Raw genomic sequence first — 27,960 nt, 5'->3', positions numbered from 1 at the left:
TACACAATAGTGTTGAAGAGACAGTGCATGCGCTGTCTAGCCGAGACCTAAAAACAAGAGTGCACGTATATTGCTTTTTACCAGAATAATTAGCTGTTTTATGCATTTAATGCTTTAAAAACACAAGATGTGCTGCTAAAAATAAGACATATAAAAGAAACACAGGAAAACAAATGCAAGAGATTGTTTTATTGCGTTATAAAGAGTGCTTATCAGGTTTAAAAGATTAGCTATAAAAATTGTACTTACCTCCGTTTTCTGCAGAACATTCAATTTGCGATTCTTTTAAATAATATGCCATTTGGAACACCAGTATTTATATGATGCTTTACGCAGAGAGGATGACTTGTGTTTCCATTACCAAATGTCCGTCCTGTTTCTGTTTTGCCATTTCTTGCAAAAGTAACAGAGATTCATGTTAGTGCCATTCTAACCAACTTCTTAGAAGAAAATCTCATTCTGGACATTTCCCAGATTGGTTTAAGGACACAGCACAGTACTGAGTCGGCCCTTCTCGCAGTCACCGAGCAACTCTGCGGCGTCCTGGATGAAGGCAGTTCCTTTGTACTGATTCTACTTGACCTAAGTGCCGCCTTTGACACCGTTTGTCACAACATCTTGCTCCAGCTCCTGCGAGAGATTGGGGTTGGTGGCTTAGCTTGTACCCGGTTTTCCTCTTCCCTTGCAGACTGCTCTTTTCAGGTGGCGTCTCCGCCTTTTAGCTGCAAGTGGCACACTTTACACCACAGTGTCCCCCAGGGCTCCTGCATGAGCCCAATGTTGCTTAATATCTACATTCAGCCATTGGCCCAGGTGATGAAAGCTCTGGGGTTCGTGCTGGGGACTTATGCTGCTGACACCCAGCTCGTGTTCGCTTTTTTCGGCACTCCTTCATCAGATCTGGTCAACTTCCAAAAAGGTATGAAGGCTGTTGCAGAATGGATGGCGACTAATTGTTTGCAGCTGAATACCAGCAAGTTGGAAGACAGGGACGTTTACGCCTGAGGAGACCACTGGTGGCCCTCTTCCCTTGGGACTCCCCCATGTCCCAAGTCGGTGGTTAAAGATTTAGACGTTTGGGGTGATAATGTCCTAACATTTGAAGCGCAGGCGAAAGCGGTGACATGCACCTGTTTTGGGCTGCTATGTAGGCTTAAACCCTTTCTGGGTTTCTTTGATCCCCACATTCGTCAAGCCATCGTTCAGGCTGTTATTCTCTCCCGGTTGGACTACTGCAACATCATTTCTTGGGAGCAAACAAGCCTGTGATCAGAAGGCTCTAGTTGGCTCAAAATTCAGCTGCAAGGTTGCCCTTCCTAAATCCTGCTCAAATACAAATGTAATTCGCAAATTACACTGGCTCCAGGTGGATAAGCATATTCAGTTTCAGGCTCTGTGTATGACTCATAAGATCTTCTTTTCTCAGGGGGGCTCCCATCTTATCTAATTTGTTGATTCCATACCTCCCCTCGCAGTCCTTGTATTCGGCTGATCATAATTTAGCCTGTGTGCCACATGTCAGAAAAACAAGGACGGGCAGGCGGTCTTTTTGCCCGAAAGCCCCTGCCCTCTGGAAAGCCCTCCCTCTTCCTTTAAGATGCATCCAGAACAACTTGTCCTTTAGGAAATCGCTGAAAATCTGGTTGTTCACCATCTAAATGTCCTGCTGGCCATCTTCTTTTTCCCCAGTTCTCTCTTTTACAGTTGTGGCTTTCTGACGAACCTAGCGCTGGGATGCCCAGTCACTGAGGCAGCCACGCGCTTTACAAGTCATATAACATAACATAACATAACATAATATTACATAACATAAACCAGCACAAATTCTCCCACTGCCTGCACGTCCTCCTTAAATGCAATGAGGTTAATGCCATAAGAAAAACAGGGAAAATACTGGACACCTTGAAAGGTCAAATTTCCCAGCAGGTTACAGACAGATCTTAATTTGTAAAACTCCAAGTGCAGGGCCCCAAAGTTTTCTTAGGAGCCCATGGTGGCGGTTCTGATTGTGGGTTTGTCAAATACCACGTACCTAATGTTGACCCCACCTCATGCCTATGCCTTCCACTACCTCCCCCTTTCCATCTCACAGGTTTATTTTCACATTCACCTCTCATTTCTTCCCATGTCACTCTCTGCCAATCTTTCCCTTCCTCCTTCTTTCTACCTTTTCTAAATTTCTCTCTCTTTTGCTCTGGGTCAAAGTTTGATGATGAAAAATAAGTCCTGGTTACCCAAAAATAAGTGCAGGTGCTCACCACTGACAACCACTGGCACAAATTAAGCACAGTTCAAGTAAGGAAGGAAACAACACATAAATGGATCAGCCTCTAGGATACGACGGGATAATTCTGCACAGTGTCATGGGAAATAAGGCAATGAATGTTCCTGGCCTGGACATGGAATGCTGGAAAGTCCTCTTACTAGGGGTCACTTCCAGTTGCAACAAAAGTAACTGAGCCAGCTCACGCTACATATGGCCTAGTCATGTTGGGCTCTTCCTTGAAGCCCCAACAGACCCAGCTTGACGAGAGCACGCATGACTCCCCTGGCTCTCTGTATTAGTAGGTATTTATAAGTGCAGGCTGCCTTTTGTGGATATAGCCTTGTATACTTGAGCAGCAGGAGCCCGGGTTCTAGGTCACGCCTTGATGCATGACAGATAGCCAGATAGTCTTTGAAGGCCAGGGCAGGAAAGGTGAGGGTAGAGTCTGGGTTCTTTAGCAGAACGTTTGATTTGGGGACTTATTTCCAGAGAGAATCAGGTGCCTGGTGTAGTTATTTCTGGATCCTCCTGCTCACGCTTCTCGGCAGCTCCAGCACAACAATCAGGCTGTTGTGTGCTAAGTTCCTTGACAGTAATAGGATATTCCATCCACTACCAGCTCAGTGTTGTGCCCTTGAGTTTTGCACCTTTCGATGTGCTTGGTGCAAACTTTCATGGCTTTAAACTTGTGACAGGGTAATTATTCAGAAAAAGACGGTTGAGCTCAGGAGCTCTGCCTGCGGAGGCCTTGTCTCCCATGGACCTTCTCAGGTGAGTCCAAGCAAAGGGCTATGCTTCTCCAGTTATTAAGCAGGTGACACCTGGACTTTTCCCTAGCAGTTTTACCCGGTTACTAGACGCACGGGACAACGCAGCGGTATTTGGTGGGATCTGGCCACAACGTACTACGAAGGTGGATTTTGATATATGCTTCCATGAGAAGACTCCATCGATCAATATAAATCCTGCAATATCCCTGCGGATTTCTCGGAACTAATGAGTTGAACCTACATATATAGTGTTTTTTTATATACTCTACTATTGAGGATCTTCTAGTCCGAACAAAACGTGATATCAAAGCATTTCACCAGGAACATATTGAACAACAGAATTTAACAATAAGTCTGTTGCCCTGATTGGACTGAACCCATAGTGGGGGTTATTTTAAGCTATTTTAGAAAAATTAGAGAGATTTTATTATTCTTGTCCTGATGAAGGTGGATCCTAAATAAGAATTTACCACCGAAACGCGTCGACGCCTGTGCAATTCAGAATTGGTCTAAAATCCAGTAACTGTTTCATATGACGATTTATTATGAAACGAATAGACCTATGATACGTATACATTGATTTACACTGGAATTATACCATTCTGTGATGAATATATTGATTTCACATTATACTTTTGCTCTCTGAAAAAAAAAATTTAATTGTATGTTTATGTATTTTTTATGTTGATTGCATTCACTGATTTAGTTTTGGGATATAGATATGTGTTCATATCCTTGTGAATAAATTGTGATAATAATTTTTAACTGATTTTGTTTCTTTATCTTTGAGTTTTATACGGTTGTTGACTTGGGTGATCCACTATTTAGGTTGAGTTTGGTTGTACACTGTGAGTTGTTCACAATTTTTAATTGGTAATATGAGTGACCGATAGATGTATGGCAGAATATGGTATAGCTGAGGTGAGGGTGGTTTACTATACCCAAGAGAACTCTTCTCTCTACACTTTTCCCTAGCAGGACCTTTCCTTCGGGTGTCAGTCCACTTGATTCCATCCTGTCTCTGTCAACGAGAGTCATCCACTCTAAAGGCGACCTGGGCAAGGAGAGCAGGAAAGCAGGATCTTGGGTAAGTGATGCACAGAAGGCTCTGTAAGGACCTCGGCTGTCTCTCCTAGAAACATTCTGCTGGACAGCTTCAGAGAGGATCGACCAATCAATGTAAAAACACTATATTCAGAGTAAAGTCCCCAAAAAAGGACTCTGCCCCATTTGAAAGCAGCATCAACATGTCTGAACCCAAAGTTCAATCTCATAAAGGATAAAAAGGAGAGAACAATGATGGCTCCATATCTGAAAAAGCATTTTTAAGGGCTAGCCACCTCCTTGGGAAACAAGCAGAGGGGAGCATGGGGTTGGCTTAAAGGGGCAATAGGGGGGCAATGAAGTAGTCCCAGTTGTTCCTTCTTTCTGTGCCTACTGACACCGCCACCACTCACACACTGCACGAAGATAATTTGTGCATCTGATCGGTCATCGGGCCTGGATCCTTCCTGAGATGCTGGAATCCCCTGGCTGCTCCCAGTTTTCTCCATCAGACAAGTGCTTCTAACATCAACTTTCTATGGTGCCTCTTAAGGTCTACTTTTACCCCAGATGTTTTACAACATTTTGTGAGTTCACTCTAAAACGTGGGTCAAAGATTAAGACCCTTTTATAACATGAAATCATTTTAAGAGGTCTCATTTAAGAAAGTAATAAATATGCATTTATTTCTGTTTGCATGCAGGATGCCTTTTGCGCCCTACGTTACAAGGCCATGCTGGAGCACTGATTGAGGCGTGGGTGGTGGCAGTAATCGGTGCAAATGCAGGGGGAAGTAAAAGTCCTTGGACCAGATCACAATTCACTGACCAAAGTTCACTTAAGTCCACAGAGAGCCGCAGGCCAATTTAAAAGTCTTTTCAGAAATTCATGTTTCTGGATCAAGAATGAGTAGAGTGAGTAAAGCCAGCTGATTTTTCAGGGATCGTTCATCGAAATCCTCGTATCTCGTTTTACGTGCCTTGGCAGATTTAGGTAGGTTGCCCATAGATGTTCAGGCAGCTGGTAGCATAAGCCGTCTGGTGCCAAGCTATAGAGTGCATTGTGTGTCGGGTACAAGGCTTGGAAGCCAGCTAATTCTTTGATTAATGACAAAGGTAGGGATGGCCTTCATTTAGTGATGTGACAAGAGCCCTTGAAGTTGAAGATTGCTCTTACTGTATGAAAAGAGCGCATTTCTTTGAGAGCTTCAGCAATTGCTCTTTGAGTCATCACAAAAAGAACACGCTGAATGCATGCTTCAATAACTGAACACACCAATGTCTTCCGCGTAGAAATCCTATGTAAGAAGCTGATTTCATCTCCTCTCCTCTAAAAAAAGCAGTAGCGCAGCAATGATTTCATGAGCCATGGTGCAAGCAAGGAAAATGGCTCCTCTGACCGCTGTTGGGGTATTAAAATACAGTATTATCAGGGTTCACTGGGCCGCTGTGCCACTGTACCAGCTGCACCAATGGTACCTACGCCCCTGCAAATGAGAAGGCTAAGGATGACACTAGCTCACGCATACCACCGACGTATAGAAGCAGAGCAGTCATGGAGCTCTATGTCAAAATATTGAGTTTTTCACATCGACCCATTGGTGCAGCAAGTGCAGTGCACCAGGGCGCAGAGCCTGAGGGGCCCCGTCAAGTCTGATTATACCAGCAGCCGGGGGGACATTTTGCTCTTTGCACTAGGGCCCATGAGACACCTGCTACACTAGGGCGTTGATCTAAAAAAATATTGAATCCAGAATATTGACTACCACTAATCAACTATATCCCGGGAGGTATGGATAAATTATTCTTAACTCCACATCTACGCACCTTGACAAGATTTTCTGGCTCTGGCTGAACATGGCTGGTTCTTTGGTTATAAACTTGATAGAGGTTAGTTTAACACCTCAGAGGGTGGCTTCACGTTAAAGCCTTCTGATTGCACACACGTCAGTGGGAGCGCTCTGGCTGCCACCACCTACTCTGGCTCCCAGTTACTGTCTTCCCTTGTTTACTTCCCTATCCAGCCCTCGCCGTCTCTCTCTCTCTCTCTCACTGTCTTTAATGTATATTCTTTATTTCTCTCTCTTTAATGTATATTATTTGCCTCTCTCTCTTTAACGTAAATTCTTTGTCTCTCTCTTCAATGTATAGTCTTTGTCTCTCTCTCTCTCTCTTTTTAATGTATATTTTTTTGCCTCCCTCTTCCACGTCGTCTGTATCACTCTCCATTCTCTCTGTTTCTTTCTCGCTACTATTTCTACTTCCTACTTTCCCGTGACACTCGACTCCCTTCCCACAGCTCCTCCAGCCACAAAGGACCCTGAACACTCTTTTCGGGTTAGATTAGCTCCAAATCTAATGTATAAATAACACGGTGCCCTGTTGACACATATGAGCGCGCGCCGATAATGAGAGATGGCAGGAGCTGGGCCCGGGGCGGCCCCTCCCCGTCGCCTGCTCGCTGTACCAGAGCCCCCGGCTCCCTCCGCGCGGGAAGGCCTCGCCGCCATTAGCCTCTGCCAGGCTCTGGCTGCTGGTGCAGGGCCCGCGGAGCCACGGCGACCCACCTCATTACCCCTGGCACAGCTTCACCGAGGCAGGCAGGCACGGCACGACCTGCCCTTGTGAGCACCAACTCTAGCGCTCCGAGGCAGGGGGCCTGTCTGGCACCGGCAGCAGGCCGTTCCTGGCGCCTGGGCCTAATGCGCCGTTTCGGCACGGACAAGGGAGCATGTTCGCTGAATTATTGGTCGAGCCCTGGTCTGTCGAGTCGGAGTGGCTTCATGGAGGACATGTGTCCCGCGCGGCCCTCTGGGACACCGTTTCCCAAGCGACCAACTTCACAAGAAAATATCTCCGACATGATCACCTGGCCAGTATTTTTTCAAACAGATTTATTATTAGTTCACTTCTAGCTCTCTACCATACCTCTGTTCTCTAACTTCTAATCTACTTTCTTATTTTCCTTTCCTCTTGTGACACTCTACATTCACCTTTCTCTTTACTCTGTTTTTTTAACTGTGTTTCTCCTCTTTCCTTTATCACCTCTCCCTTTCTTTTAGCCGGAATGCTTACATCTAAATTTAAATCTAAATGCTTAAATAATTACATTAATAATTAATTAAACAAGGAATACTTCAATCTAAATCTTAAACCTTAAATCTAAATTTATGACTGTTCCCGCTTGCACTTTTCCAATTGTTGCCTTCTTATTCCCTCCCTCACTTTTCCTCTACTGCTCATCTCCCTTCTTTTCCTCTAACATTATCCTCACCATCCTCTAACATTACAAAATCGCTAGCCGGCTATATGAATGGTACAAGTATGTCAATCAAATGCCGGAAGCAAATTATATAACATGATACACTATACCACACCACACAATACTGTCTTAGTATACCATAGCAGTTACAATCAGCTACCCTTTTAAAAATGCAATCAAATACCTGATTACCAGCATACTGTCGGCAGCCTGGTCTCCCGAAAGTGTAGAAGTATCTAACGTGTGATCCATTATCAGAAATGGGGAAGGGTTTATAATGGTTATTTGACACCTACCCCCACCCAGAACATGGGTGACAAAAGATGCCACTGATGATTCATTATAGAGTTGCTCTGTGCCGTTCTCTTTTATTTTACTAAAACCACAGCACTGTTTTCAGCATATGTGTCTCCAGGGGCGGCTCCTCCACTAAGGCGAAGGAGCGTCGCCTCACCAAGCAGGTTGAAAAGGGAAAAATAAAATGATAACTCATTGTTATTATTATTTTATTTTTCCCCTTGCTCAGCTGGGTAGCGGCCGGGTTGCTCTGCTCACAGGGCAGGACAGGGTAGGAGTGGTTTGCCCACTCCAAGTGCGCTGGACCCTTTGCATCCTGCTTCCTACTTCCTGCCCTGGAAGCGGGTAAGAAGACTGAGAAAAGGCGACGACAGGTAAGTGTATATTTTCATTTTAATTTCAGTCCGTCCTCCCCCGCTCGTGTGACCCGCCCCCCACCACCTTCAAAGACCAGCCGCCACTGTGTGTCTCTATTCCCCAGGGTAAAAATAAATGCACCTCTCGGTAATAGCCCACTTGTCCGATCAGTTTACATCCGCCAGTTTGAAGCTTTCTGGTATAACTACATTTCTTGCCAGTTGCACACTGACAACACACCGAGGTGAAGGTAAACACGTTTTTCCCATGGATCACACATTTTGAAGAGGTTGGGATAGATACCGGGATCCAAATCCAGGCCTTTCAGCTCCAAGGCAGGCCATCCTTCCACTGACCCTTCCCCCGCCCATCGTCTCCCCAAGGATTCACCAGTGGTAAATAATCCACAGGCTTTGACACTCAAAGCACCTGTTCGGAGCCCCTTGGAAGTTCATAGAATGATGGCTACACAGGCAAGATCTGCTGACTCAGCAGTCGTTAATGATGTCCTGTAAAACACAGTGTAATTCCAGAATGACAGAGTATCAATATTTCTCCAAAGAAGCCTTTATGGCTATGATAATAGCTTGTTTTTTAAAATAGTGTGTGCTACCGCAGTCTTGATGTTTCATAGCAGTGTAATACATTTCAGCAGCAAATGTTCACCTGACATCAACACCTTCCCTTCCTTCGTCAGTAAGTGCTTCCAACATTAAATATATTCGGTTCTTGCACCTGGGCCTTCGGGTAAATTAGGTAAATGCCTCTGTCGGCGTGGAATTGTCTCCTGTCTCCAACTAGTGTTCCTTTCCACCCTCAGCAGATTACTTCATCATGACTGAAGTTACTATCATTATTCAGAGGGGTGGCATTTCTAAGCACAAAATCTGACAAATCTCTTAACTAAATTGTGCTATAAATTATTCATATTCAATGCTGAGTGCGGCATCAAAGCCTGCTAAGTACATACCAAACAGTTGCTTCATTCTGATTTGGGAGCAGACTTGTTTATCTGAAGAACAAATAAACAGACCACAACTGAATTCATTTTTTGCTGTTCAGTGTTTCAGGCAGGTCAAACCAGGATTTTTAAAGTGAACCGTCATAGGCACTTTGTTAGCTCTGACATGGGTATCCTGCTCAGTTTGCCACTGGATTCGAGCTAGCCTGGCTGATGATGGGTGTTACCCCGAAACTGGTCCCAGGATGCTTGTTTCCGGTCCAGGGAAGAGCTGGCTTGGCAGCTCGGTCTGGACTGTTCCCATGAGGAGCAGGGTCAAGACTGATTTGCATATGGCTGCGTCTGAAGTGGGGTGACGAAGTGAGCAAAGGAACGATGATGGATTCAACCCAGATTTAATGGTGACTGGGGGTGAGTGTCTGAAAAGTTTCAGCACTGTCCATCACCCAATTGTGTTTACTTTGTTAGCTCTGACCAGCTATACATGTCTCTAATCAACATTGGTGTCCTTCCCACCCACCCCAAGGACCCATACATACAAGGTTCACACTAGCGGTGGGAAAATTTCAATTTTTTTCTTTACATGATGTGTGCAGCTTTTTACAAAAAATTAAGGGCCTTTGCTGGTCGCTTGCATGCAAACTCTATGCACGGCATAGGTTGCGTACAAAAATCACAAAATACTGGCGGGAGACTGGTTTGAGGTGAAAATGTCTTGTTGTCACAACACATCAATTTCAAATTTCTAGTGAGAACTTGGCGATCAACTCAGTCTAACAGGCGTAGATTACACAAAAAAGCAATAATGGAGGAATATAAAAATTCTGTGAAATGAGTGAAAAGTTCAGGAATTACACAACATTTTGATGGAGTACAAAAATGATGGACTAGTGAAGATGTGGCGTCCAAGAAGGGGGGCTTTATCCTAAACGAAGCATGTGCAGCACCATTAACTTTACTCAAGCAGAGGTCTTCAAATTGTGGGGCACATTCCAGGGGAGAGGAGGAGGTGGTGGGGCTGGTGGGCGAGGGGGCCGTCCGTAGCTGCATTCCCAGGGGGCGCAAACGCAAGTACTGGTAAATGAGGATGGCCTGGAAGCTCGACCTTGTTTGCGTGGCACATTTCCAGGCTGTCTTCATCTATATGCAGTATGTGAAATAGATTCAACGTGTGGAACTGTGATCCTGAGTGCCCTGGGGGCACAGTCAGTGAGAAGGTGAGAGGCGTGGTGTAGTCAAAGACGTGGCTAAAAATATAAAAATATCCAATATCTTTTTTTTGCACCATCAGCAAACTGCATATAAAAGAAAAAACACACACACTTTAAATGAAAGATGAATGCAAGTTAAACTCATCAGTGGAAAATGTCCTCTTTTACATTATGAATACTGACTTATGTATTTATATTGCTACAAGGTCCCAGTCAGTGGCAAAAAGCACTGCGCATATTTAAATCATCTATATGTGTTTTGATTTATAAAGGCGCAGTTACCCGAAGATGACCAGGCACTAAAGTGATAATCACACACAGTGGTGTGACTGAGGGAGACTTGGGATTGAAATAAAAGTGTTTTAGTGACTTCCCAAATATTAAAAGATTGGCTTCTGTACGGATTACAAGAGGGAGGTTGTTCCAAGCTTGTGCAGTGACAATATAATATACATTTCTATGTATATATTTTAGTAATAATTACAGTATACGTAGAAGCATTTTTATTGGTGCCCACTAAAAGGACACACTCCAGAACTAAACTGGTAACACCCTTGAATTACCGCTGAAGAAGAATAAATATTGTCTTGATGGAGCTACAAGTCGCTCCATCAGTTAAAGCATGTAGTAGCTCCCAAGAAGCCTTTATGTTTGGTGCCTAACCAATTGCACAGGGTTGAGCGATATAAGGGGCCAGCGAAACTCAGGGCACTGGAATTATGTGGCAGGATAGGACCGAATCGTGTGTCTGGGTTGACTAAATTATGTGGCAAGAAAAGGCAAATTATGCTGCGTAATGCGGCATATTTTGTGATAGTTTTACTTCATTATTTTGCCATCTTTACATTTATTAACACTATCTGGCATAGGTTTCACCTCATTAGTACCAATGGAACACCCAAATATAGCAATAAGCAAGAGAAAGATGGCCAGTTAATCTTTGAGAAGGTACTGTGCTGAAACATGTCGCCGTGTTTTTGTAACTTTTGATCCATTTGAGCTAGACACTACTTTACAGCAGATGATGGGTTATGTGGCAAATATGGCAAATCCATGATTATGCAGAAAAGACAGTGGCTGCCAAATTGCATAATCGTAGTGGCCTTGACTAAACCCCAGTTTTTTTTTTGTTGAAACGTTTTTTATTGTTTTCCAAATCAACAACTCAACAAACATCCCCCTGCCTCCACCCGTCCAGGAAGTACCACACAGTTGACATCAAGACCAATTATCCAGGAGAAGGAACAACCTTCCCGCCCAGTCCCCTACCCCCCCCTCCCCCGCCCCATGTCAGTGTGCCCCCGTACCCTACCCCTCTTCCGATGTGCCCCTCCTCCCTAATAAATAAGATACAGGAGCCCAACCTCTCCCTGAGCAAACAGAGCCTTCCCTCATGCCGAGCCAAGGTGCGGGCGGCCAGGGCCTACCGCCATTCCCCTTCTACTCCCCGCTACCTCCTGCCTGTCAGATGTGCTCTCCCCTTCCCCAGCATCAGACATCAACCCCTGAAGTTCCACCACCAACGCTTCCCATGCCCGGGCCGTCGCTAGTGCCTTCTCATCGTCCCTCCGAAGGGCCAATTGCACCCGGAGCGTACCCTCAGCCCCCGCCCATCGCGCCAACGCCGCCCTCCATCTTGACTAAACCCCAGTTATGGCTTTTTTACTATCCTTCCTCGCTTTCCTGAGGGTCCACTGCACACTGGCTGTGCCAGTTTTGCATTGAGCCTCGGACCAACGGTCCAGGGGAAGAAAAAATGGAAGCAAAAAAGAGACACTTTAGTTTTGGCATCACAGAAATGCCTGCGGCAGAAATGGGGCAAGATCGGAGGCCATGCTTTTAACAAAGGGCAGAAAAACAGCCTACTTCGCGCGGCAGTAGCTATTATTAATAAAGCAGGTGCTGCAGCGCTGGGTGTAGAGGTCCAAGGGACCTACTGCATCACAATTATGACTGTCTTTCTCTAAAAAAGGGTATGGGGGTTAATTTTCCTTGGTAGCATTAGGGCCAAGAGAACCGTTGTCGCCTAGTTCCTAAAAATACATAGAATCTGTGTGAATTTGTAGGTCACTTAAACTAAGAGATTGGTGTCCCGACTGAATCCGGACACCCCCACAGGATATGTCAGCCTTTGTACCAGCTAGCTCAAAGTGCCACTAAGAGCCCCCCAACCTTACCAAGGAGCGAATAGTTTCTGGCAACCATGGAACATGACAACCCTTGACCCTTCAGGAATAATGGAAAGAGTACAGTACTTTTCGCACAGTCAATCGTGCTCACTTAGTATCTGAGAGATACAGAGATTAAACTTTGGGGATGTTTTCAATAAGTATTTATTGAACCAGCATCATTCTAGTATAAAGCATGTTTGCTGCAACAATCATTAGACAGGCGCAAATGTAAGAGATCACAAGCACCAACAGATTAAATAAAAGGTAGAATTCTACCGTGGTTCTAAAACATCTAGCATGTATGTGGTTGTAAAACAAAGAATCCCCTAGGAAAGAGCCAACCCCATTACCTGATAGGAGGGAAAGAAGGACCCTGTCTTGGTCACGAGTTGGACACCCCGCAAGGGATGTCAGACCGCTGCGTGTTGAAGCTTCAGCGTGCCAGGTCCTCAGTGTTTTGTGTCAGCGTGGAAGAGTTTCCTCTAGTTATCTAGTGAAGGTCCCGTTATTTTATACCACAAGGATAGCCTCAGGGTTTCTACCACAATCAATATGTTGTAAGTACGATTATGTAAATGAGCCTAAATCAATAATTGCAATTATGCAAAGCAGTTCTGTCGCTCTAGGATGAAGATAGCCATGACTTTCGTACAGAGTATGTTAATCCTGTTATGTATGTCATGTGCAGGGGATTTTACCAAGAATCCTCATACATAATAAATTAGGCTAGTTTCAAGTAAATCAAAAGACCTTTATTTAGCACTTAATTGGGTAAAAGGTCAGTGCTAGAGCCATTATGCAGAGCAAGGTAGAACAAATGTAGGTAAAAGTTTGCTATGTTTCTTGGGCCTAGGTTGGAGAGCATAACACCTTTGCTTCACAAAAGAGGGGGGAAACACGTAGGGCATATTTTTTTTCTAAAAGTGAGGAAATGTGGCCTTATGGTGAGAGCTACTACATTTGGACCTGGGAAACCAGGTTCAGCTCCCAGCATCAGCTCAACATTCTTTGATTCTGGGCAAATGAGAGAAAAATGAATCTGACCTTGTGTAATGTAGCTGGTGCTCATGTAAAGTGTACATAATATTGTTGATAATCCAAGGGTAATGGCCCTGTGCACTCTCCCACAAAGTCAGCTATCCATCTGACATACACGCTTCATTTAACACTGAAGGCTAGAGGGGACTTAGGATAAAAAAAACACCATCTAAACAAAAACCACAAGTACAAATAAAATGTTTGTTGTTAACTTGTATTTTTAACATTATAGAGAGTTTATTCAAAATTTAGAGCAGTATGCCATATATATAAAATTGTATAGGGTCAGATAATATCATTTAGTATGAAAACATCATATAACAGATATAAATCAAGCAAGATGATTTTAAGTTATATATAGGACCTGAAGGTGCAGCAGTACAACCGCAAAATATGTGCTGGCATCTTCACTGTGCATGTTATATTTTATATATAATTTGAAATAATCTAGCTTGACTTATATCTGTCATATGATCTTTTCATACTAGGTGATGTTGTCCCAACTTATACAATATAATATATGACATATTGTTCTAAATTTTTTATGAAATCTCTATAATTGTAAAAATACAAGTCATCATCAGAAGAACTTTTTTTATTTGTGGTTTTTGTTTGGATTTTTAAAAATTATTCTTACTCCCCACTACCCTCTCATGTAACGTGTTCCAATGCCCTTAGGCTGAATCTGCGCTATATAAAACAAAAAAAAACAAAAGGGACAGAGAGCTTCTTTCAAGATTGAAGTGACAAGGCATAGTGGGGGAAGGGGTGAAACAGACAAATAGCAGATAGGGTGATACTCAGGGCCACGCCTATTACAGTTGCATTGAAGCCCGGGAGTGCAAGGAACTCACAACACTCATAATTATGGGGAGCACTGTTTTTTTTGCCAATTTCCATTTTTGATCGATGAATTTGCCCTATTTGTCCTATTATGAATTTGCCCTATTTTAAACTTTACATTTATTGTGGATTATGAGCTACATAAAAATGATCCATGAGATGACTTCCGCACAGCCTTGCCCCTCCCGCTCCCCCAATCCTTACACCAAATATTTTTAGGGGGTCTCCAACTTCATAAAATTTTACTTTGAGGGGGCTCAGGGCAAAAAAGATTGAAGACCTCTGCCTTATACAGTGTGCATGACTGAGACAGAGGTCAGGGAGATCAGTAAGTATATGAGTGATTCTCCCCCAAACTCACACTCAGCATTCACATTCAGTTCTCACAACCACTGCTCACATCCTACTCACATGCAATGCGGATGTAGGCCTTCTGGCTCTTAGTTGTCCCCGAGGAGCTCCAGGCCACACACTGGCACCAGTACTCTTCTAGCCCAAAGATCTTTTCCACCTGCTGCCGCGAGATCTCAATTCTCACCGACATCACCGGCAAACCTACAAGGCAGTGATAGGAGATAATTGAGACAAGGCTCAAATGATATTATGCTGCAAGATTAATTCCATAAAACAACACCACGTAATCGATGGATCTTAAAATATGCTCACTATTACATAGCCCCAGTGATTAAAAACTCATCATTCATCATCAAATTCATATAATAAGGAACAACAATACAGTTTAGCAAGAGCATTATGCTTATAATGAAAGTTTATTGTCATCATCATATTTTTGTCAGATGTACTGATTTTCCATAATACATAAATATGTATAAAATAATACAGTCAGTAGTATCACAACTCCATACCAAAAAGTGCAAGTGTACACCAATAAAACTAGATATAAAAAGCACAACAATTAATTGGTTACAAAAAAATCTGTATAGGACCAATTATAAAACCAATGGATTGTGCGTCTTAGATTAGCTGCTGAAATCTTCTTCTCTGCAGCCAATCCTGCAGATAAAGTTTGCAATACAAAACTAGCATCCATTTTTTGCATATGAATAAAGCGTTTTTCTTAATCTTACATTCAACCTCTCCAATCAGGTTTCACCCAAAAATGTCTTAACCGTGATTAAAAGGCCAGGTCAAGATAAAGTTAATTTCACGTTTACAGTGGTTTATGTCGCACATACATTGCCTAGAATTTGTCTGACTTCATGTAAAACCAGCCAAAGGTGCAATACCTGGATGGAAATCGGCATAACGTCGTATTTCTGACGATGCCATCTGGTATAGATATTTCTCTCTCCCCACAAACATTTTATGACAAAGAGATGAAGATCCCAGAGAAAAATTACATATTATGATCTCCACTGCAACTATCTTATTAAGATGCATTTTTGTTTAATCATAGACTTAATCATTTTTGTTTAATCATAGACTTTTATTCAAGTGACATTATCATACGGCCAGTCAGCCATTCATTCAAGGCTAAATTCAGACGTATTTTGTAGATATGCGCAAGCCCTTAAAATTTAAAAGATCTTTCAGAGATTAGTGATTTAATAGACCATTTCGAGTGGGCCACAATTTTGTCCTAAAGAAAAATGGCTTAAAGGCTCCCCTTTGCAAATGGGCAATCCCTGTTTAGACGTTTAAGGGTCCCAGATCATTAATACAGATATTAAATGAAGTGGGAGCCAAGTGTCTACCCTGGCTGACACCCTTTACTATTGAGAAAGGACCAGCCATTTCCCCCCTAGGGCCATAGCGTATCGTGGCGGTATTCCCTGCAAATAAAAGATTTCAGGCATCTTAACTTTGAACAAAAAGGTAGAAAAAGTGTATTTGATCCTTAAGGTGGTTAACGTTGCACATATACAGACTACAATTTGAAGAAGACCATCTTGCTGTAAAACCAGCCAAAGTTGATGAAATTTGTCAGAATTTTTTCTATTTTCTGACAATGCCATCTGTTATAGATATTCTTCTCTCTCGTAACAGACCATAATTGCATTCCCCGCATACAAAAGTGAGATTGCCTCAATGAAACCTCAAGTATTGGCAATACCATTTTGGTGTCACTCTCTCGCATCACTTCCCGGGTTTTCATGTGTAATTACGCGGAGAGCTGAACATTATCAATCTTTGTATTTTTACACATCCTCAAAGAGTCTTTACAACTGTTTTTTCCATATTTTACAAAAGAAGGACTTTAGCCAATGGCGTCTCAGTGCTTTATATAATGTACATTCTCCGCCATATTATTCATTATGTTACACTTTGGGGGATTTCTTTTATCCACACTTTGAGGTAAATGACCCAAAGGGAGAATTCATATACAGATGTGGTACCAGCTTATTGGTGTCAGAATATGTCCTAATGTGTTCCTGTATCTTTTTTTTAATAAAAAAATGTGTAATAAAACTTGTTGAAAAAAAAAAAAAGAATATGTCCTAAATATCTTATGCAAACCATCTTATGCAACTTGGTGGTAATAATGGGAAATCTCACCTACTGTTGTAAAATATTAAGGATTCCTTATTTATGTCAGATAATATTTATGTATACAATATTCTAGCATACACTCCTATGTGTGATCCGCGCCAGAGCTCCTTCCTCTCTGCCCTGCCCTCTCTTTTGGTGTTGGTCGTTTCCAGGGGGCTTTTCTCCGGCCCCAGTTTCTCGCATCTCTTTCTCATGCTCGGCTCCGCAAGCCTTGCTAGTTTCTTGTCTTGGCCCAACTCCCAGCAGCCTCTTCGCGGCTGTGATTTGCTGGTTCCCCTGTGTAAAAGCTGCGGACACGTCCCTTGTGTCACTGCGATGTCTTTGTGCTCTGGCCCCAGGCCCTCACTACGCTTCAGTGGCCCGGCCTGGGATGCTCTGGTCGCGGTGACCGTGGGGGGGAGGCGGATCCGGTGGGTACCGCGGGGTTTTCTGGACTGTTAGGGTAGTGTCAGGCATCAAGCTGCGGAGACCCAGTTGCTCACTGTGAGAAAGGGGGACCTTGTTCTCTTAGAGAGGGGTTGGTCTGGGTCCTGGGAACTCTTTGTGCTCCTGCTCCCCACGAACCCGTCCATCCCTACCCCCCTAACACCCCCCCCCCCCTCCATCCCCACGACGCTCAGCCTAGTCATTCAAAGCAAATCCGAGGTCGTTTGGGATCTAAACTGTTAAAATGTGCAATGTTTACACGCTAGAGTGCATCATGCCCAGGAGCAAAACGGAAAAAAAGAGAAAAAGAGGAGCTGGAACAATGTCAGGGTAGGGAGGAAGGGGGAGGGGGTTGGTTGTTGAACTAGATAGGAAGATAGAATAGATAGATAGATAGATAGATAGATAGATAGAGAGAGAGAGAGATAGATAGATAGATAGATAGATAGATAGATAGATAGATAGATAGATAGATAGATAGATAGATAGATAGATAGATAGATAGATAGATAGATAGATAGATAGATAGATAGATAGATAGATAGATAGATAGATAGATAGATAGATAGATAGATAGATAAGAGACACGGGAGGAAGAAGTGGGTGAGAAAAACAGTGAAAGAGTGCCAAAAAAGAGTGAGAGACAGAGAAATATGGAGTTTGCGTGTGGGGAGAGAGAGACGAAGGGAGAGAGAGAATGAGAAAAAAATAGTGTGTTTGAAAGAGAGCGAGAGAAAGAGGGGAGACAGGAGACGCAGAGAAATCCTGGAAAAGTGACAGCGCAAGCAGGGAAATGGAAGTAGATAGAGGCACATTTCAATCAAAAGTATAATCAACTGGTAAAATCAATCAATAATCATCGTACAGATATATAAATAAATTTGGAGCAAGGATTTAATTAAGCGCAAGCCTTAAAATCCAACAAAGCTCTCATGGGTGCATTTCGACTGCTAAAATGAACCTATTTCCAGTCATAATTAGAGAGCTCGTGCTTGGATGTGGGGCTGCGTCAGGCAGAAAGGAGGTGTTTTTAGAAAGGGAAAGTGAGGCCAGTCTTAGAGTGCTCTATAGTACATACATATCTGGGACAACCGCAGCTTGTATATACATTCAGCAGGTGTAGAGCAGCTGGGGCAGCAGTTCCTGTTTCATGACTACCTCGCCGTCTTCCTGATCCCTACTTGAGGCGACCCTCCCCCAGAGATGGATAATCCTTATTAGGATATTTGTCAAGAATCTAGTTTTTGTATACAATCTGTAATGTAAGCCTTTCTTCCCTTTCTACTTCTAAAACCCACCCTTTCCTGTATTCTGATGGGCTTTTGGGGGCAGCCGACCACAAGGAGGTGTGCCCCTCCGTGGAGCATGGGCCGTGGTGCAGCCTGGGCTGCATTGGGCTTCTATTGGGCTCTTTTTGGGCTGAGCCGTGTTGGGCTGTATCGCATGGTATGAAAACGATCATTTTATATTCCCTGCCACCATTTTGTGGTGACACACTAGCCGTCATTAGCTGTTGGAAACATGAGACAGAATAAAGCAATATCTCTATCTGGGGTGTGAAGACAGTGACCACAAGACAAAAGAAGAAATGGGGTTTGGAGAAGACTGATTGAGGAAGACTTGGACTCATCATAATGAAGATTATTGGCAACACAGCACCATTCGTTTCTGCATAGGAGATCAGCTTCTCCTTCATTTCAGAAATGGCTGCAATCAGAGTTGCCAGAAAACCTCCTGTTAGGATTTTCTTGCTAGCGGGATGGCTTTGGTCCTAGAAAAAGAGGCACATCAGACTGGACTTGAAGGAAAAGCGCAAATTTGGGCACAGACCTTCTTCCCTAATTTTTTTTACTAGAGAGAGTGCAGAGGGTGGACTGACAGCTGGCAACTTTGGAAGTTCGCATTTCACTTACTTTGAGTTCGGAGGTCCATGTCTTGAGGGAGCGAGTCATGATGGGTTGCACTCAATGGTCACTTTCTGAGCATTCACTCCATACTCTCTACCTTCACTTTATCACTGAGTTATTTGATCACAAGGAGGAAAGAACATTTGATTGGGAATTTGAAAGTCTCCCTGACTATCAGCTTCCAGTTTGCCTATTTAGGCCCTCGTTGTAATTGATCTCTTAGCTATTATTTAGATGAAAACGGGTGTTTCCGCCCAACTTGGTATTATTAAGATATTTTGTGATCCAAGGATAAAGGCCTGGAATGACATGTGGAAATCAATCAATTTGTTAACATCAGTTTCCACATGCCATCCCAACCTTTGGGGACTATATGTAATTGATTGCAGTACCACTGTAATAAAGTCACTTGGAATTACTGAAGCCCCAGTGTGGTAATTTTTTAAAGAGTCCCAGCGGAGACAGAGACAATTGAGTTTGAGCTATTACGAACAGAGCCTTTTACTGCTGGCGTCCCGGGGCTAAACCCCTCTGTTGAGCACAAAAACAAGCAACACGTACACCCCTTTAGCACTTGACACTCAGGGTAGTGGAGTTAAGCACTGCAAAGCATACATAGAGAATTGATGTGGGATAGATACTCAAAGCAAAATGAAACATAATAGTCAATACCTCAGTGTCCCTCCCATGCTATTACTTATAGAACAAGCATTGGCATAGCCAATAGGTCTCGCCTTGGGGACCTTATAAGTGTTTAGCCATGCAGCGGTTGATCTTGTTGCACCAAGGATATTGTGCTGAATAACTAAATACTTATAAGGTCCCAAAAGCGAGACCTATTGGCTATGCCAATGCTTGTTTACATAGTAACTGTTGAGTATCAGCTACGTCCTACTCCCAAATAGACAGCTAGCATGTCAACCGACCAGAGTGAGAGAGAGAGAGATTTAGAGAGAGAGAGAGATTTAGAGAGAGAGATTTAGAGAGAGAGAGATTTAGAGAGAGAGAGAGATTTAGAGAGAGATTTAGAGAGAGAGAGATATTTACAGAGAGAGATTTAGAGAGAGAGATTTAGAAAGAGAGAGATTTCGAGAGAGATTTCGAGAGAGTGATTTAGAGACAGAGAGAGCGAGAGAGAGATATTTAGAGAGAGATTTAAAGAGGTATATTTAGAGAGAGAGATTTAGAGAGATTTAGAGAGAGAGAGATTTAGAGAGAGAGATTTAGAGAGAGAGAGAGAGATTTAGAGAGAGAGTTTAAAGAGTGAGATTTAGAGAGAGAGATTTAGAGAGAGAGATTTCAAGAGAGAGATTTAGAGAGAGAGAGAGAGATTTGGAGAGAGAGATTTAGAGATAGAGATTTAGAGAGAGAGAGAGATTTAGAGAGAGATTTAGAGAGATTTAGAGAGATTTAGAGAGAGGGATTTAGAGAGAGAGAGAGATTTAGAGAGCGAGAGAGAGATTTAGAGAGAGAGAGAGATTTACAGAGAGAGAGAGAGATTTAGAGAGAGAGAGAGAGAGATTTAGAGAGAGATTTAGAGAGAGATTTAGAGAGAGAGAGAGATATTTACAGAGAGAGATTTAGAAAGTGCGAGATTTAGAGAGAGATTTAGAGAGAGAGATTTAGAGAGAGAGAGAGCGAGAGAGAGATATTTAGAGAGAGATTTAAAGAGTGATATTTAGAGAGAGAGATTTAGAGAGATAGAGATTTTGAGAGAGAGATTTAGAGAGAGAGAGAGAGAGAGAGAGAGATTTAGAGATAGAGATTTAGAGAGAGAGAGATTTAGAGAGAGAGAGATTTAGAGAGAGAGAGAGAGAGATTTAGAGAGAGAGTCAGAGAGAGAGAGAGAGAGAGAGAGAGATTCAGAGAGAGAGATTTAGAGAGAGATATTTAGAGAGATTTAGAGAGAGAGAGATTTAGAGCGAGTGAGAGATTTAGAGAGAGAGAGATTTAGAGAGAGAGAGATTTAGAGAGAGAGAGAAAGATTTAGAGAGAGATTCAGAGATTTAGAGAGAGATTCAGAGAGAGAGATTTAGAGAGAGATATGTAGAGAGATTTAGAGAGAGAGATTTAGAGCGAGTGAGAGATTTAGAGAGAGAGAGATTTAGAGAGAGAGAGATTTAGAGAGAGAGAAAGGGAGATTTAAAGACAGATTTAGAGAGAGAGAGAGATTTAGAGAGAGAGAGAAAGAGATTTAGAGTGAGAGAGATTTAGAGAGAGAGAGGGATTTAGAGAGAGAGAGAGAGATTTAGAGAGAGAGAGAGAGATAGATTTAGAGAGAGATTTTGAGAGAGAGAGTGTGAGATTTAGAGAGAGAGAGATTTAGAGAGAGAGACACCCGAGGATGCATGAAGTTGAAAGGAAAACTCGGTATGAGACGAAATCAGGGACAGGGCGTGAGAATGAAAACGGGGGGGGCAGTAGTGGTCGAGGGAAGGAGGAGGATGAGGAAGGGGGAGTTAGGGGGTAGAGGGTCACAAAGAGGAGTAAACATCAAGGGTCAGGAAAGCGCTGTAGAAACGCTACATACAATACACTGCAAGGTGGTGACCGAGACACACGAAGAGAAGAGAGCATGGAGAGAGCGAGAGACGGCAGGGGGCCTGCCCAGAGGCCGGTGTGGGGGGGGGCCGCAGAGATGCAGGAGGGTATGAAGGAGATTTGTGGGGAGAGAGGTGGTGGGAGAAGGACTCCCTGGCACAGAAATGGAGAGGAGGGCAGCGGTGAGACGGTAGGAAATGCGGGATGAGAGAGATGCAAGGAGAGGTGAGAACAGGAGGGAGAGAGAGGTGCAGGATATGGACTCGCTCTCTTTTTTCCCCGTGTGAAACAAAAATTGTGTCTGACAAAATACCGGTTTGCCTCAATATAATTATGTAAGTTGGGAGCAAAGCGCTTGTTCGTTTTGCACCATTTTGCCCAATTGTAAAATCTAGTCAATACGTGGCACTTCAGCAAACCCCTTTTGTTTTCCTGTGTAATAACCAAGTGGTAAAAATGCTACGCATTCTAGTATTTGTCAGAGGCAGGCACAGCCCCGTCACCCCAGGGCAGGTCGAAGGAGCGCTAAGGATTCTGTTCAGGCAGGAAGCACACAGAAAATGTTCAGTTCTTAGGAGGAAAGGTCATCACTTTTCAACGTGAGGTGGGTGCGGGGGTCTGGCTCATACCCAGCCGAGGTATAGCGAGGACAAACTAATCGGAATAGCAACGGCATCGTGCAGTATTCAGTCAGTCCTGAGAGAGTGCTGGGTCTTCAGTTTATGGAACAAGAGTGCTGTGTCTTGTGTCTAAGTAGATTAGGTGCCGACTGATTAAGGGGCGGGGGGAGTATGCGCGAGGAGTGAGAGAGCGACACGAGAAACTGAAGGGAGAGAAATAGAGCGAGCGTGCAGAGAGAGGAAAGGATTGGAAGAGGGGGGAGAGAAAAAGTGTGAACACTTGGAGGAAAGAAATATATGAAAAAGAGACGGGGATACAGAGGGAAAGAGAAAGTAGAAGACAGCTGCAAGAAAGGACAAGCCAGACAGGAAGTGGTGCGTGCGCGCTAGTGTTGCTGGTAACTGCATGGAAGGAACAAGCCAGAGAGTGGTGCGTGCGTGCGCGCGCGTGCAGTCTGCTCATTTTCAAGCACTGCACTTGTGCATGTGGCACACCCCTGCTCGCTCCCGCAAGGTGGATGCCACCACAACCACAAGTGTATGCTTGAAAATTAGAAAAGCGACGGCTAAAGGTCCTCCTATGCAGCGCGCACAGCGCATGCGCGCTGCGTAGGCGAGACCTAAAAAGTCATTCATTTTTAGGACACAATACACTAAGGACCATATCAGTTCAAAGGGCAGATTACTAATACATCGAGACTTGGCATCAATCACTGTCCTTTGGAAAACTACCTGTCCTGTACTCTGCTACTTCCCTGTTAAGGTAGAGTATTGCATTAAATAGAGGCAATATAAAAAGTGGCCATACAGCCCTCAGGGAGGAAATCAGTTGTGATTTGATTCTCTGGGTGCCTCTACAGGTTTGCGTCTACTCCTTCCACCTAAAGTCGGTTCTAGGTGTTGTCAGGTAGCACGTAAGACAGGTTTTGCAAGTTCACAGTTCTTCCCACACTGCCATATTTGGGTACAATACCGTTATTTGTCTTTTGTATAACTATGACCAGCCTCTTATAAATTTGGAAATCATATGTTTTACCATATATTGTTTGTTTATCTGAGCTCATAACACACTGCTTAGTACATTTGGTTTCAGGTGATCGTGTGTGGACATTTCATGTAAATCAATGTTTACTCCTTTTTATTATCCTAATTGTATATTTTTGATCAGTCTGACCTAGATCCAGTGCTTATTTTGAGCCGGTGCTTTCCAGTGCTCAGCACCAGTCCGAAGCACTGGCTCTATAGCACCAATTAAGGACATGCTAATTTGGAAGGCACACAATTTTCCCTAGAATCTAAGGATGTTGAGCCACGCCGAGACTCAAACCTGGTTCCCCAGCTTCGAAATCGGCAGCTCTAACCATTAGGCCACGTCCTCTCAGAATAATAAATGCCAGGGCTCCAGTCAGGAGGCAGTTTGCACCAGTACATTTCTCCTTTTAGCGCTGCCTCCTGAGGAAAGCCCCGGCACTTTTTATTTTACAAATCAACCACTGCCTAGATCATACTGTTTGTTATATTCGATTTTAAATGCACTGTTGAGCATATATGGTTTTATTTGATAGTGTGTGAACATAACATGTAAAGCAATCTATTTGTTCACTGTATTCTTGTTCTTTTATGGATTTGTATAGAAAATCCCGATTTTTCAATTCATTTCGAGTACAATATCTTTGGTGTTTGTCTGATGCGGGTTGGCTTGTGTCTGCCGGGCTGGCACACACCTGGATCAGTTGCGCCCTGTCCCAGCCCGGCAGATGCCATTGGTGTTTGCGGTCACACTCTAATGCATCGGTGAATGATCTGGCCACAGAGGTGGGTGGTGCAAGCACAGAGCACACTCATGATGGACTGCCCAGTGTCAGATGGATCTTTCTTCCATTGGCTGAAATCAAAACTCACCACCCAAACAAGTTAAGAACACCTCCTGGGTTGTAGCAATGATGCAACACTAGCCAGGGGATCCACTCATGTGGAATGCAATTGTACATTAGCGCCCACATTTTCTGGGTGCTTTGGGTTTCTCTGATCGCGGCCTCTTATGTGTGTTCATGATTCTTGGGGCACAAAGCAGCCATAAGTTTGAAACCTTGATGTGAGGGAAGAGATCATGGCATGGGATCTGCATGACAGTTCAGGGTACGTTGCATGGCCCACTGTGTCGCCAGGTCTCATAACCTGTCCTGACAGCATTGCTTGTTCCCTGGCTTGCAGTGGCAGCGTTCCACACCTCCTCGTCTCTTAGCAGTCCTCCTATTCAAGTAGTCTCTTCTGTCCCTGAGGGCTCCTCCAGACCCCCTTCTCAGCAGTCTGTCAGCTCCTTGCCTCAAGGCAGGCTCCAAGCAGCTCTTCTCCAGGCTTGTTGCAGAACTTTGCTTCCTGATGAAGAGCAGTTGGCCATCAGGGACCGAAACCCTGGCCCACACAAGAGATTCTCAGCCTCAGAACCTGCTAGCTTTTAGTTTCTGCCCCATATCTACAGTAATGTTGCAGATATAGTTTGTGTATTCTAAAGGTTCGGTTCTGGGATCAGTTTCGGGCATTTCCTGCTGTTTGCTTATTATCCCAGACTGGCTGCCATAGTTTTTATCTTCAGATGCCAGCAAGACGATGGAGTGGAATTGTGAGTCTGCTGTAAGGGGAATACAAAACTGGTCCACAAATGAGGGCAGGGGGATTCTGCTACATTTATAAAGGACCCTCTGTCTCCTACACTCCACACTCAGGAGTCTGGTGTCCACTGCAAAGGACATCAGGAGCGCTCAGGAGGAGCCCCAAAATCCACATTGCTGCCTGGCACTCTCACCAGTCTCCATCTTATGTGCCACTTTGGTTTAAGACAGCAGAATGTTTTCCTGGTTGCCACTTATAACAGGCAGGCTCCATGAACACAGGAGTTACACACACACACGGAATCCATGTACCACATGGATGGAGCGAAGGACCGGGTTGCAGGGCAGATCCATTTAAAAATACAAGGGCGGGCAGTAAGTGACTGCCCGTGGCAGGTGACAGGTACAAGTACCTGTGCTGCCACTATCTGTTGCTACCACCACTGTTAGTCATCAGCAGCCTGGTGATCTGCCGGGAGTCATGCTCTGTGTGGCGCGGCCTCACCAGATCACAAAGCTCTGCCTCACTTTCCATGTTACAGGAAGCCTTCGGTGCACACACATGATTGTCGTGTGTGCTAATGCGAAAAGTAAAGTATTCTAAAGAACTTGCTGCTTGAAACTCAAGGTAGGGACCCGCGCTTTCAAGTACAAAGTAGGGGACATTTTCCACCCGTCCCCCAGCATTGTTAATCCTGGAGGCTGTACCGCTGCATCCTCATGTTGGCACACCATACACGATGGAGGCCTTAATGTTGAGCTGGAGCCAAACAAACCGATACCAAAGGGGATGATGGACGGAGCGCTTGAGCAAATCAAACACACCCAGTCAACTGATCTGGGTTTAATCCATCATCATTCTTTAGCTCACTCCGCCACCTCAGTTCAGACATGGCCATATGCAAATCAGTCTGACCCTTTGCCTTATGGGAGCAGTCCAGCCCGAACTGCCAAGCCATGTCTTTCCTGGCCTGGAAACAAGCTTCCTAGGACCGGTTTCTGGTTCATAACCCTCATCAGTCAGGCTATCTTGAATCCAGTGGCAAAGTGAGCAAGCTTAGGGCGAACAAAGAAATACCAAAGGGGATGATGGACGGATTTTGGAGCCAAACAAACGGCTACCATTGTTCCTGAGAGTGCAGCAAAGGGACTCATCTGTGCTCCCCAGCTTCTAGGCGCCCCAGGCCTACTCAAAGAAAGCAGAGAAAAACTCGGTCTGTGTTGAATCCTAGGGTTTGAAGGAGGTTGCTTAATGGGCCTTTGGAGAAATGTATTTGTGGTCTGCCTTTCCATCATGCTTGGGTAGCCACCTTTTGGACGGTGGTGCCAGTCTTCTGGTCCCTCTGGTCTTTCCATGGTGGACTGCAGTCTAAGCACCCTGGTTCTATGACACAAAGCAGCATCCTTGTGGAACTGCTACAAAAACATGCAAACTATGCTAAACCTATGCACATGTAAGCAGAAGGTTCCATCTGAAGGTGACTATGGGCCAGACATAAGGCTTGTGCAGAACGACTGCTCCACCTCCACACAAGAACAACCACTTAAGTACAACAGGAAGAAGGAAGCATAGACTTCTGCCATAGGTGGATAGCCCCTGCCCTCCCAAGCATGTTCTTCTTCTGCCTGGCACCACGTGCCAGATGTTGCTGTGAGTAAGTAGCTGAGGAGAGGAATGGAACAAACAAATAATTAGAGTTAGGGAGGGATGCAGTTGGCAATTGTGCTTGTGCTGAAATAAGTATTTTTCATAACAGTATCATTTATTTTCTATAATCACAGTTGTGCTATTTGTACGTCTACGCTGTGGATTCTGCCATGACTAGAGTGCCGCAAATTCCTGATACTTGTATATTGTTGTTGTGTATAGGCTATAATGATGCTTTACATATCAGGACAATTTGATTTCTTTCATGACAATGGTACTACACATACCTTGACAACATATGCTTTACGTACTGGTGTAAAGTATAAACTACCACATAAATGCATGATTTCTCGTGCAAAGTAGGCCTGGGCGGAATTATCAGAGTTTTACTCCACGCAACTCTGTGAAGTGCTGGAAAAATTCTGCTGTGCTCCGCGGAGTCTGTTAAGTCGCGCTGCTCGCACTGATTTTTAGCATCAGAAGTTTGTTCCGCGCTGTAAAATCAGCACAAACGGCACTACGCGTTGCGGCAGAGGACGCTGCTGATTTCTGCTGCTCGACTAGATTCTCAACTCGAGCAGCAGCTTCCTCAACACGAAAGGCAGATTTCTCAACGCCAGCGGTCGCGACCTGCTGCAACCGTCCGCTTTGAGAAATCTAGCCAGGAAGAGGTCTAGTGCACAATTTTTTCTCATGAGTGCTCGCCAACTTAACGATGGAGAGCCACTCAAGAGAAAAAACTCCACTCTGCATCACTTTGCAGAGCTCTTCGGAACTCGGCGCTCCACACAGAGAGCAGAGTAGGAAAAACTCCTCTTGTGGAGCAGAATTCTTCACCTACCCCTAGTGCAAAGCGGATGCTGGCATCGTAGCAGCACATGTACCCTAGTGTAAAGAGCTAATGTCTGAAGCCTGGGGCATTGGCGTTCCCATCTTATTTTTCCACTTTTATTTTACGAGTGAGAAGCTGTGGATCACAGCTTCAGGCACTCACACTGACTGGGCAAAGAATGCATGAATGGTACATTGTGGGTAGCTAGGAAAGGTCCGCGCTGTCCAGAGTAGTTTGTGTACATTGGTGCACTGACCCAGAAGTGCACTGTTAGAGCGGAGGCGGACCTTCAAACATGATTCACCACTCTGTTAAAGGTAAATCATTTTTTTTTTTTTAAACTCAGATCCTGTGTGCAAGCGCGACTTCTGGGTTTGTGCATGCCATGCATGTGTGTGCATGCACATGGCCTGTGATGCTGACAAACAGTGTTGTACTTTTGCATGTTAGGGGTTGTGTGTGCCCTTGTAGGACTTCATTCACCAGAAATGTGAACATATTACCCAACAATTCATCATCTAAAAATCCATACATCAGAACTCACAACTAGTCATTATAAATGGAGTAAAGCAGTTTACAGCACGGGCTTAAATGTAATGAGTTGCTGAGATGGCACTTGTTGCAGATAAAATCTTATCATTTGT

General features: G+C 44.1%; 1 protein-coding gene across 2 annotated transcripts in view; it reads right to left on the bottom strand.

Moving 5' to 3' along the window:
* Window positions 1-27,960, bottom strand: part of UNC5A (unc-5 netrin receptor A) — an 841,139-nt gene that overhangs the window by 318,641 nt on the left and 494,538 nt on the right. For both annotated transcript variants that reach the window (XM_085618304.1, XM_085618305.1), the window contains exon 3: window positions 14,631-14,774. In XM_085618304.1, coding sequence (XP_085474430.1) covers window positions 14,631-14,774 — 144 coding nt within the window. The remainder of the gene's footprint in view (window positions 1-14,630; window positions 14,775-27,960) is intronic.

Source organism: Triturus cristatus, chromosome 7, assembly GCF_964204655.1.
Source record: "Triturus cristatus chromosome 7, aTriCri1.1, whole genome shotgun sequence".
Lineage (NCBI taxonomy): Eukaryota > Metazoa > Chordata > Amphibia > Caudata > Salamandridae > Triturus > Triturus cristatus.
This window is presented reverse-complemented; position numbering and strand designations above follow the sequence as displayed.